General features: G+C 51.9%; 4 protein-coding genes across 4 annotated transcripts; 2 read left to right on the top strand and 2 right to left on the bottom strand.

The window, feature by feature from the left end:
- Positions 1-45: 45 nt before the first annotated feature.
- On the bottom strand, positions 46-1,149 carry J4E87_004425 (uncharacterized protein; the record flags this gene model as incomplete). The annotated part of the gene is made up of 1 exon (XM_049376046.1): positions 46-1,149. The coding sequence occupies one exon, from the start codon at positions 1,147-1,149 to the stop codon at positions 46-48; it is 1,104 nt and encodes a 367-aa protein (XP_049234255.1).
- A 1,021-nt stretch (positions 1,150-2,170) lies between these two features.
- Positions 2,171-3,593, top strand: J4E87_004424 (uncharacterized protein; the record flags this gene model as incomplete). Its single annotated transcript, XM_049376045.1, has 5 exons — positions 2,171-2,244; positions 2,298-2,445; positions 2,544-3,047; positions 3,103-3,522; positions 3,573-3,593. 5 exons carry the CDS (start codon positions 2,171-2,173, stop codon positions 3,591-3,593), a joined length of 1,167 nt encoding a protein of 388 aa, XP_049234254.1.
- A 633-nt stretch (positions 3,594-4,226) lies between these two features.
- On the bottom strand, positions 4,227-7,254 carry J4E87_004423 (uncharacterized protein; the record flags this gene model as incomplete). The annotated part of the gene is made up of 5 exons (XM_049376044.1): positions 4,227-5,249; positions 6,666-6,940; positions 6,992-7,109; positions 7,156-7,189; positions 7,244-7,254. The coding sequence occupies 5 exons, from the start codon at positions 7,252-7,254 to the stop codon at positions 4,227-4,229; spliced, it is 1,461 nt and encodes a 486-aa protein (XP_049234253.1).
- Positions 7,255-7,664: 410 nt separating this feature from the next.
- Positions 7,665-8,661, top strand: J4E87_004422 (uncharacterized protein; the record flags this gene model as incomplete). Its single annotated transcript, XM_049376043.1, has 2 exons — positions 7,665-7,687; positions 7,731-8,661. 2 exons carry the CDS (start codon positions 7,665-7,667, stop codon positions 8,659-8,661), a joined length of 954 nt encoding a protein of 317 aa, XP_049234252.1.
- Positions 8,662-12,067: the final 3,406 nt, after the last annotated feature.

Genomic DNA, 12,067 nt, shown 5'->3' with positions numbered 1-12,067 from the left:
TTTACCTCAAACGCGACAGCCCACCGCTCATCGCCCATCATCCATTTACTCAACAACCCCAACAACCTTAACCTCATCCGCCCTCCACTTCCTCATAGGCACCTTCCCCAACTCCCCTCTCAACCTCTCCCGATCCCCCCAAACCTCCTCCCCAACCTCTTCCCTGCTCACCCAAGCCCAATCCCCTTTCAGCACACCAACCCCATACCTCCCATCCTCCTCTCCCACCTTCAACAACCTCGTATCCGACCCCCAAATCCCCGCTTCTTCCGGATCAGAAATCAGTGTGTAACTCCTCTCATGCACAGTCTCGCTGTTCTCAAAAACGAGGACTTCAGTCTCGTTGGGTGGGAAAGGGTCGGTTTCGCCCTCTACGTCTGCGTCGGGAGGGCTGTAGCCTTTCATTGGGCCTCGCTTCTTTCCGGTTTTGAGGTCCCGGAGTTCGACGCTGGCTTTGTTGCGGCCGTGGGGGATGGAGCGTAGGACTGCGATGCCTTTTGTGTTGGCTATGTCGGAGCGCGTGGTATCTAGGCGCCAGGCGAGTGTGATGGTGCATGGTGGGTTGCCTGAGATGGATATCGTGTCGGTTGAAGTAAGAATAGTTGGACGGATAGGCGGGGGCTTGGGCACTGTGGCAAGGGCTTTGAAGGTGTAGCTAGGTAGCGGTGGAGATGGTTGTGGTATGTCTTCTGTTTCCGGCTCGGGTAAATTGGATGGGTCATGATGCTCACCAGCGTACCATGTCGTTATGCCGTGAGACCGGAGACGAATGGTATACGTTTTCCCCGCTACGAGCGATGACGGATCGAAAGTATAGGGCATGGGATTCGAAACTGTAGTGCCTGGACGAGTCGACCACATGGTATAGCTGTCGAGCTTTTCGGGGTCTAGTACAAGAAGGCGTCGTTCAATGTCTTGAGTAGCAGTGCTGGAAGGTACGTAGCCCACACTTTCACCCGTCTCTGCATCGACGATTTCGAACAGGCCTTTTGCAAAGGTTGCCTCCGGATCAAAGATCGTGTTTTTGGTGTCGATGGTGAGTTTTGAGTGGTAGTCGACATTGCGTACAAGGCTGATGTCGAACGTATCGCTGCAGTCAATGTAGCAGAATGCACTGGTGTAGAGAGTGAAAGATATCGAAGGAGCCATAACGATAATCGCGTTACCAGATCTCTGCTATCAACTTCCTCGGTTTTTTGATGCAGTCGTGACGAATATAAGCAACGATGTGTCGGTGGTTTTGCCTTCCCAGGCACCCATGGTGATGTGACGTCAACGGCGCTAGTCTCTGGTCGGGTGTCACCAAAACGCCCCAGACCTTGTTCTCGTTCGTCGCATTGAACATGCGCAGTAATTCTTCCCATTCCGCCCCCCAATGAAACATTTACGAGGGCGCAAGGCGAAATGGGGATGCTTACGGGGCGAAGTGACGACATAGCCATCGTGGAGTATCACCTCCCGAGGTCTCTACGCGCCATACCGTAATCATGGCTGTACGTAGTCAAAGGATCCGGGCCGCCTGTTTTCTGAAGAGTTCGTTGGACCGATTACTAAGGCTACATGGTGATGTAGAAAGTAAGCGGCCCCAGAACAAAACCACCGTGTTGTACAATGGGGGCGATAGCTCCTTGATTCTGCCTTGGACACCATGTTCTATTACGATCGAACTGAAACAATGACGACTTTCTGTACCTAGATGCCGAGCGACTGCTGCGGGGTCAAGTTCTAAGACGATCTGTGCGGATTCCAAACCATAGCCACTTGGCCCCAAGAGAGGCATCAGGCAGATTGAAATGACGTTGTATCCTCTCTGTTCCCTCGTTTCGGTCGATCATCTTGTCCAGTCCCACGGCAAATGTCTCGAACAATCGTCATTCCCATGTTTTGTTTTGAGAGAAGTCGTTCAAGACACTCTCGAGATCCTTCTACATGTTCGGAAACTCCGAGGGCCCCAGAGGGCCCCAAAGTTCTGAGGCAAGGCAGTGTTATTCCGTGGATTCAGGCGTACTCTGGTCTCTATGGAGGTTGTATGTTGTTGATGTACGCCATCTGACGGAGTCGAAACAGCCCCAATGGATGTGTATAAAGCACTGACATTCTGGACACTGGACTCTTGATCATACCACAGACCGACTTCTACCCAGCTTGAATAGATCCTGACATCACGAAAATGTACCGCAATCTGAGCATCCTTGCCGTGGCACTCTCAATCAATGGACTTACCTCCGCTAAGCCCATCAATGGGTCAGTCACACCTCTTTCACATCTGTCGATCATGCAGAACTGACCTTTCGTAGAAAAATCCACGCTGTGAAGCGGGCAGATCCAGTGTCTTACCCATACGGCGATGCACTCCCCAACGAATTTCAGTGGCTTGGCTGGGATGCCAACGATGAAGATCAAAAGAAAGACGGGCAAAAGATACACGAAGCGTTCAAGCAATGGGTACGTAATCTGTCATACGAAGAGCGACCTCCGTTTCCTCTTTCAACTTTCCTCTATTTCACAATGAGCGCATGGCTGAGAACACTTCGACAATTTAGGCAGACTTAGCCAAAGCAGGTATTACGGCTGCCGGAGGCGCTCCCGACAACGTGCACTTCAAACGTTTCTTCGGCAAGCAAGATGCAGACGACACAGAAGCCATTCAAAAGACCATGGCAAATATGTACGACACCACAGCAGACTCGGCTACAGAAACCATTAAGAAAATGGTCCTTGAGCGTTCTGACTTCGGCGACCATTGTGAGAAAGACGGTTGGTTCGCGTATACAACTCCCACGGATGGACACTTCCACCTGTGTCCCAAAGCAATTGCCCTGAAGCAGAACTCGGAGACCGAATGTGCGGATTTCAAGCGAGACTACATCGACAATACGGCGAGGACGCTGTCTTTTGTCATGCTACACGAGTTCACGCACTACGACTTTGTGGCCGACGACAGGATCGGTGGTATCATTGATAACGCCATAACTTCTGTCAATTGCTTCAACCTTGATGATGACGAAAAGCTCAACAATGCTCAGAGCTACGCGTTCAACGGCGCAGTAAGTTTTCGACATTCATTTATGTATACAGCACAAACTAAGAAGATATTTACAGGAGCAATACTGGTCCGACAAATGTCCAGACAAAGACTTTACCGACCCTGGTGTTAAACGTCCGGATGAAACTCCTACGCCGACTCCCACGCCCACACCAACGCCAACCCCCGAACCCGTAGCCCCCTACGCCGACCAACCAGGCCAATGCCACATCCACGTCAACGAATACGAAACCTGCGACTCGCACGACGAAAACCTCAGCGTCGAAATCACCATGTGGGACGTTTCCGGCGCCCAAATCGGCTACGTCGACCGAACCGTCGCCGGAGCCGGAAACCCACTCATGATGAAGAGCAAGCTAGAAAACACGCTCGAGGTAACGCCAGAGAACCAGAAGGATTACATCCAATTCACGTTAGGCGGGCAGTCGTGGGCGACGAACAAGGACAACGATGAGAGTGCGCCGGCGTATTGTAAGGTTGGGGGCTGGGACCCAAGGGCTGGGCCATTGTGTAATGAGTTTGATAGTGGTACGGCTCAGGAGTCTAAGAGGCAGATGGATTGTTACTTTCAGTGTGCTTGGGGTGGTGGGGCGACGTCTGATGGGTCGTAAGGCCTTTTTAGGAAGGGCAAGATGTACTAGATGTTTGCGTAGAGACGGATAGCGAATTTGCTTAAGAGGTGGGAAATGGACACTCTTTTTGTACGGCGTAGAGAACGATTTCGGTCAGTAAGAGCACAAAATCATGGAGTAATGGAATGTACAATATACCCTCGATTTCTCACACGTCTCACGTAACACATCTCATCCCATCATCACCACCCGATCTATCGACTACGCATACAAAAGCAGACGAAAACGCTCGAAAAACACAAGAACAAACAAACAGGGGTATCTCAAGGCTCAGACGATATGCAACAAGGACGTTAGAACGCGTCGCTCCCACCGACCGTAACGCCTTGTGTCAGTCAGGGTCGTCTTCTCACGAGCCGGTGAAGAGATGCCAGACAGCTGTAAAAACAGGTAGCAAACTCCACAAAACGCCTCAAATGCCGCATGTAGAACAAATAAAAAGAAAATCAGTTCGTAATCAGCCACCTGGCATGTTGAGTGCCATCAAGTAGCAGGCCTAGAGGTGGGGGCTGTTAGCGGGGACGCCTTACGAAGGCGATGCAGGCAGCTCAAAGCTCCATCCTCTCAATGATGCCCTCGCTCATCGTCCGTATCTTACTCACGGCCCTCTCTCGGTCTACCAGTGACTCAACGTCGCTGTCGTCATCGCTCTCGTAGTACTCGGCGTCCATGCTCATGTCTCTGGCTGGCAGGTACCGCTGTTGTTCTGCATCGACGACATCGCCGGGGTGGTCAATGACCATGTTGTCGAGCTCATCACTGTCTCCATATGCCTCAAGCCCCTTCCTAGCACGATCGCCGAGCCAGTATTCCGCGCGCTTCCTACTGCCCGCATTCGCACTGGACTCGTACTTCGATGCTTTGAACTTGGACATTAGTGACATGGCCACGCTGGGTGAATTCGACAGAGCCGATATTCCGCGGAGATAGAAGTATGCAACTCGCTTGCGCTCCTTGTTGTACAGGAAGAAGTGGTGACTCCAAATCGCACCGTCATCAGCGAAGGGGTCATCTGACGGCTCCCATGCATAGTATTCACAGCTCGACATGTCCATCTCCGTATCGAGCAGGTGCCAACTTCGCGGACTCCATATCGGCGACCCAAGCGGTGTGACTGCGCCTGCTGGTAGTCCGGCGGAGTACACTTGCGGGCGAAGATAGTACATTGTAGTGTCGATCTTGTGCATGAAGCTGTGGATGGTCTCGCGACGGAACTCATCAGGGTTCAGCGTGTTCGCGAAGTCGTAATCGATGTGTGTGGCATTGAGCGTCGCGATGAGGTATGCGAAGGTGTGACGGTTTGCTGCTTCGCTGAAGGATCCGAACGGCGTGTCTCGGGAGATGTCGAGTTGGTCTGCGAACTGAGCTGCAGACTGCTCGGACAGCCCCGCAACCGCTGATAGCAGGTCCTTGTGCCGCTCCTCGAGCGTCCTCTCGATGCGCTTGTACAACTTCTTGTCGCTTCCCGCTGCTTTAATCGTCCAGAGATCGCATCCGCCGATGATTGCCGTGTCTTGCGTGTCGAAGTTGAGGGCGAGGTTGACCTCGTGGAGGGCGCACAAATCGAGGTACTACGGTGCCACCGGGTCAGCTATGTCGTCACTCTGGCCTTATCGCATCGAGCACTTACCTTCATTGCGCTTGATGTGGACTGGCTTGGGCTGAGTGCCTATTATAGAATATATCGCGTGTGGTTCGAAATCTTCGAGATACGGTGTGATTCAGCGCGCCGTGGCTGCTGGGCGTGGGTGTGGCTGTGGTCGGGAGGGGGTAGCCTGCGCGAACCGATACAACAAGTAAACACGACTCTAGGCTGGCTGCGGAGAGGAGAGGGTACTGTCGTTCGGCCAGACGATCGTCTAGCAGGCAGTGGACATATGTATGGCTTGGGCGTGGTAGTGGTGTGAGATGTCGGTGTCGCTGTAACGACGTGGTCGCGATTGCGGAGAAGGTCAGCTTGGCGGTGTCGCCGAGCTAACAGCGGCATGTGTGTCGGGTCGTCCTTCCTGATTGGTCGATGCGCAACCTGCCTCTCAACCAACAACAGCTGCCGATAAGAGTGGATGGGTAGGTGACTGGTGTTGAGTGTTGATGTTAGTTGTACGCGGCCATGCCGAGTGTGTCTGGTACGCGGGGCATGTCATCTGATGGTCGAGCACGTGAAGGATAGAAGATGCCTGGAAATGAATCCACGTGAATTCGGCAACGTATCATTTGATGAATGCATGTCAAGGTTCTGGGTGAAGGACCAAACGCTGATCCGAACCAATTGCTGTCACGAAGTGCAGGTGCGCAGTGTCTCGGCGGTGTGGAGACCTGTAGCTAGATGAATAAGGTAAGTGTACCAGCATGAGGAAAAAGAAAAACGGAAGAGAGAGTTGTCAAGTCTATCAGGGTGAAGTCTCGATATCATGATGTGTGATCACGTTCGAGCCCTTGAACCGCTTGTGTCAAACCTAGCTGTGTCGAGCAAGCCCGCCAGTCCGAGGTGTATGAATTGTAGTAGATAGAGTACAGCTACCGCCATCCGCTCTACAAGGCAGGATGGCAGGTAGTGCGTTCTCCAGATGATCCAACCCCTGCGCCGTGTGATATCGTTTCGCTCTTGACGCCTGCCCTTGGAAAGATGTTTAGCATGAGCCGTGTTGTGACAGTCGACTGTGTGCCGTAGCCCTACCCCAAACTCCAATAACGCCGTACAATGTGTGTTCGTATGTGGATGTCGGATCGGGTCTACAAGATGCCGCTCTCTCGAAGTCGGCCTTTGAATTCATCCGCGTTCTGGAAGCCATCAGGCGCGGTCAGTGGGGACTCTTGGGACGGCGGTGACGGAGGGCCAGAAGGTGAGGTGCGACAGTGCGTTCCGTACACTTTTACATAATCTTGGTAACGATATCGTCCTCAGCCTGACGACAGGGCGCGTCAGCCAGCTGGCGCTATGGGTGCGTGCGGCGAAACAGACCCGAAAGTCATCACACCTCACTCACCTCCATATCTTCGAGGCTGTCCTGTTGTCCTATACACCGGAGCACGTTCTTTTTGCTGCTCTCTTGCATCTCACCGGCAAGCAGTAGCTCGTCCAGGATGAAGTAGGCCTTTTGGAAGTTGAAGATGATGTCGAGCTCGCAAACGTTGCCGTAGTACTTGTCCATCTGCTCGACGTAGCGGTGGACGATTTCGAGCGTGATCAGCTCATTGTCGGTCGAGTCGCAGCCGGCGATGAAGAAGAGCGACGCATATCTGCGATATACGATCTTGGTGTCTGGAGAAAGTGTGAGCTAGCGAAGCTCTTACCCCTGCCGGACCCACTGACCTTTGTACTCTAGGAAGTTGCACATGCGGGTGCGGCGGGCGAGGACGAGTTGCGAGACGTCTTTGACAATCTTGGCCTTGTCTTTGGGGGCGAGGGTGGTGAACCACTTGGCTAGGCGCTGCGAGCTTCAGCAAGGGACTAAGGATTTAGGGTGAGGAACCAACCACTTTGCCCTGCCGGGACAGCAGAATGAGGTACCTGAGTTATTAGTGACTGCACTCTGTGTAGGTAATATGTCAAGGGTCGTCTTACTTGATCGTCATGGTGTCGTGTGAGGAGAAGATGGCAGTAGCTTGTGTCTGGCGCAATGGGGAAAGATGTTAGGTTCGGCGATCGGCGGTCACAGGCCAGCCCCGCGACTTTGAGACGCCAATGCGCCCTCATATCCCCGCTATCACCATCTCAGTCTGAACAGTGGACATTTGCGCGCAAGCAATTCTGCTCTTAGCCCATTCCTACTAATCATTGCCTAAAGCCTTGCGATTCAAAATATCTGCGCTACTGCACATCCGACGCGACTGCTATCCTAAGACGACCCACCCGCTGACAAACGTTCACCCTTCATCGGCAACTCGAGAACCCCCGAAGAGTCACCACCACACAATATAGGAGGCTCTTTCGTCAGAACTGTTCTATCTCGCGTCATAATTGCGCAATAACACTGATCGCCATCATGAAGCTCGTACTATCTACCTCGTACGTCTCTCCATCTCTCCAAATGCCTTAACTAACAACCCAGAAATACCATGTCCGGTGGTCCTTCCGTGATAAGACGACCCTTCTTCGAGAAATCAAACACTGAACTCACCTCCTCCCTGCGCGCAAACTTCGCTGCCCACCAACCCTCTCCAACACCCTCAAAACCCGACTACACAACATGGACCACCAAGACCGACTCCGCCCTATTCGTACCCACACACACGCCCTCACCCCTTACCGAACCGCGAGAATCCTACGACATCACAGTCAAACTGTTCTACCTCCCCAACATACCCACCGACAGACGCTGCGCACAAACACGAGAAGCGATAGAACTAGTGCTGAAAGAGCTGGGCACATCCTCGATAGACCTCCTCATCGTCAGCTTCCCAGGCGTATCCTTCGACGCCGACGATGAAGATTCCGACCTCGATGACGACGACGAACCGCCCTCGCCCCCATCCGCAACACAATCCACAACCGAAAACACCACGGGCGACTGCCCCGATGCCGGCGCACCACCAGAAGACATAGAAACCATGGTAACAACATGGCGGTCGCTCGAGAAACTGCACGCAGAAGGCCTTGTATCGAAACTGGGAATTGCAGAATTCGGAGTCGCGCGCTTGACAAAGTTCCTCGAACAGACCAAGATAAAACCAAGTGTGAATCAGATCAACGTGCGGGACTGCTGTGTCGTACCCAAGCCGTTGATACTGTATGCGAAGCAACAGCAGATCGAGCTGCTGACACATAACGATTGCACCAACATCTTACCGCGCGGCACGCTACGGCAAATACTTGGTTCGGGGGAGAACGGCTCGGGTGTATTGGCAGGAGAAGGAAACCAAGACGGGCTCAAGGGCGACGTAGAGCCGCAGTGGGTAGTGAAATACACGGCTGTGGTCAAAGACAGAGGTGTCGTAGAAAGTAAAGGATACTTCGCTGTTGCGGAACTGAGGGATTCATGAGCACACGAAGAAACGGAATCACTCAAATCGAATACAATGTTCAGATGACTCTGGCCATGAGAATTGACTTATACATATATCAGGCGTCCACAGACTACTCCATACTCGCCCATGAGTAACCACTGACTGGCTGATCTTTTTATCATGGAAACGGCGCAAGCGCTCCGCATACTTTACAATTCAGCAATTCACCGAGGCGCCCCAGATTCGCAGCTATCAATGGTTTACCACACTTCTTACATTTTGCCAGGTCGAATCCACAGTTGTCTGCCTTGGGATATGTTGGCGGTGACTGCGCTGGTGCGCTTGCGCTGGCCCTGCCTGTCTTTTCGTTGAAGTTGTTCATCGTAGATTGTATGGGTGTTCGGCAGGTACGGTAGATGTTTGCTTGTATGTGTGTATGTATCTTTGGTAGTCGGCGTTTGGTTGGATCGACTTCGTGTGTGCTGGTGGGAGAAGAGGTTTGGACGGGGGTATTTGCTAAAAAGAATATGACCATTCACCATGTAAGTACATACTGTGCACTTCACTGCGAGTACTCTACTACGTTGTAGAATGTCACCATGGATCTCCTAGAAGACTCTTGATTATTCGTCTTCAACTTATGGACGCAGCTCGTTCATGGAATCAAAGTAGCGCGAGGCTTCACCACAGCATGGACCTCTTCGACGGACTGAAAGTGCTACGTACGCGACTGATGAGTACTTTGACAGTGAAGTGAGTATGCAGCTATTCGCTGGACTTTCAACTTCACGAAGCCTCCACTGTGAATACATGAGTGCATCACGAAACCCACATACATAAGCTTTTCGGTAGCCCGTCATGCCGCCCCCATATCTCCGACCTACCCCAACCAATATACCGTACACGCACCCGATCTTGACCTTCAATGTCTACCCAAACCAACCCTCCAATCAAACAGTCCGCCAACACTGCATCAAACACCTCATACGAACACGAGCAGACCTCAGATTCCGAAACCGACCTTCTCATCCCTTATGTCTCCGACGACGACGATGATTCCGACGACGAAGCAAACTCCGATAACGAACCTGGTTCCTTCGGCCACTGCTGGCACTGCGATGCCCCCTTACCTCTACCCACCTCAGAGGAAACCAACGTCAACTGTCTCGAGTGTCAGTTTCCGAACTAATTCGCGCGGCGGAAAAAGGACTAATCTGGCTAGGTCATCAATGTGGCGGCTGGTTGGGTCCACCTTGAATGGACTGACGGGAGGAATGAAAGGGGATGTGGCGTTAGATGTTGAGTTTGTGTCGCTGTAGAAGAGATGTTACAACCTAGATGTAACGAAGAACGCATCTTAACCAATACATGCCCATCGCCATTGTAGTCTCTCATAGCTTAACGTTTGTCTTTATATTATGTATCAAGGCAAAGGCATTCTACGTATTGCTCAATGAGCCAAATCACCCTAGCAGTGATACCCATTTCTCATCCAGTATGTGCCATGATAGTATGTTGGTAGTCTAATTCAGCTTGTTCAACCTCCAGTAGTTCCTAATCGAAATCTTTCTGGTTATTCTGGTGAAAGTTTAGAGAGTGCGGTCACTCCCATGCACACATCCGTGCATGGCTGCTCATCATGTTCTCAAACGACAGCAGCATTGCGCATTCACTCCTCCGCATCGTCAGTCAACCGTGTTTGACCCCAACACACAGCGAACCCTCAGAATTCCTACCAGAAGCACATACGGACTTACCACTCCGAGGTTTCTTCGCAACCCAGCTCGAAGTATCAACATCGTGTCAAAAGGTCCCATCATGTCCACCCAAAGCCAATCCAAGCCGCTGGAGGTGTACTTCTCCGTCTACGGCTCTGCCCATACAAATCCGGTTATACTTAGCATTTCTGGTACAACATGCTCAACCCCTACTCCTACCTCCACCCCTACTGCCACTTCAAGGTACACCTCTCCACCCTCAACCAGCCCCAAACTCTCACTAATAACACCACCCCCATCAACCAGCGGCGCCTTAACGCCCTCACCTAGCTCTTCACGATCCTCCCCTTCGCCTTCCGATATGCACAACCACAGCATGTACGTCCAAACCGACAAAGGCATATACTACCAAGACGAAGGAGAAAAAGACAGGAACGGGAACGTGATGATCCTAAAGGACCCGTGTGAAGATTGCGGAGGGAAAGTAGTTTGGGCGACCAAGGGGCCGTGGTTGTTGATTTGTCGGGATTGTGGGGAGATTCAGTAGGGATGAGAAGGTGGACTGGGAAATGGGAAAAGTATGGTGGATGAGACTTTGGAGAAATGAGGGATGAGGACGTGTGTGTAAGTAATGGTTGTATAGCGCGAGAAGATGGGTTGTATGTATGTAGTAGGTGACTCCTGTTTCTTGACTTCGGCGCCACGAGGGTAATGGATGAGGTATTCTCTCTTGAAGGTTGAGACTACCAACTCAAGGTATATGGATAGCGTTTGACTCGTTCTTCTGTCTACCCACATTTTGATAACTCCTCGGAAGTCTTTCTAATGTCTCGTTGGGATACTGTCATGGATGCACAGTGTACAGTGCGTTAGTCCTTGGACTATGAGCATCACGAATGGTGCTGTCTACCGTAGCATGACAACCACATGTTTTGTAGTCTAATCATTCGCATGAACCTGGTCAAAGATGTAGACACTAGTGCATGTCCTAAATGCCAATACAACGGGAATTCGTCATATCAGACTACGACTAGAAAGGACATCCCTTTAACTCCTCATTCCCGGTTGGATGGCCGCTGGAACTAGATGCGCGGACCCAGCGGGAGCAAGCGCTTGGATAGAGACGCCGTTCATCCAAGCGACGTCCCCATGAGGAAATCCCTTTGTCCCCAACCATGCGGGCCGTTGGGGTCTGGAAAGAGTTCCCGGTATGATCAGACCGTGTTTTAGGGTTTTGGAAGGAATGCGCATGTCGGAGATGAAGTGTTCCTTCCGGTCTTCGCCGATGAGGATCTTGGTATATGGACTTGGCTTTATCTGGCCAGCGCGTATAGGCTGACGACAACGACAGATAGTAACATGGCGCTATGTTATCAACGCTATCGCATCGTTCCGAAGTCGACATCCTCGCGTACGATAGCACATCGTTAGGCCACCAGACCTCGGGAAGTTTGGTACACATGTCGAGATACGTTAGCGCCATCAAAGTCAACAGCTAAGCATGAAGCGGCTCATCACACGCATATCCTCATCATCGTCTTTCGTGTCAGCAAAACTCAAAGTTGGTGGCGCAACGCCCTAGTCCAGGCACACGTCCCACCGTGGGTCAAGATGTACACCGATCAGGAGGTATAACCACGAGGTCGCCTTATCGATAGGAATTAGGTTTGCCGTGCCGCATGTCTTCTTTCTTTTGGTCGATGGAATGGGACAAGCGACGCCCA

This window comes from Alternaria ethzedia (genome assembly GCF_023757985.1).
Source record: "Alternaria ethzedia strain BMP 0044 chromosome Unknown scaffold_8, whole genome shotgun sequence".
Taxonomy (NCBI): domain Eukaryota; kingdom Fungi; phylum Ascomycota; class Dothideomycetes; order Pleosporales; family Pleosporaceae; genus Alternaria; species Alternaria ethzedia.
Note: the sequence above shows the minus strand (reverse complement) of the source record. Positions and strands in the feature narration are given on the sequence as shown.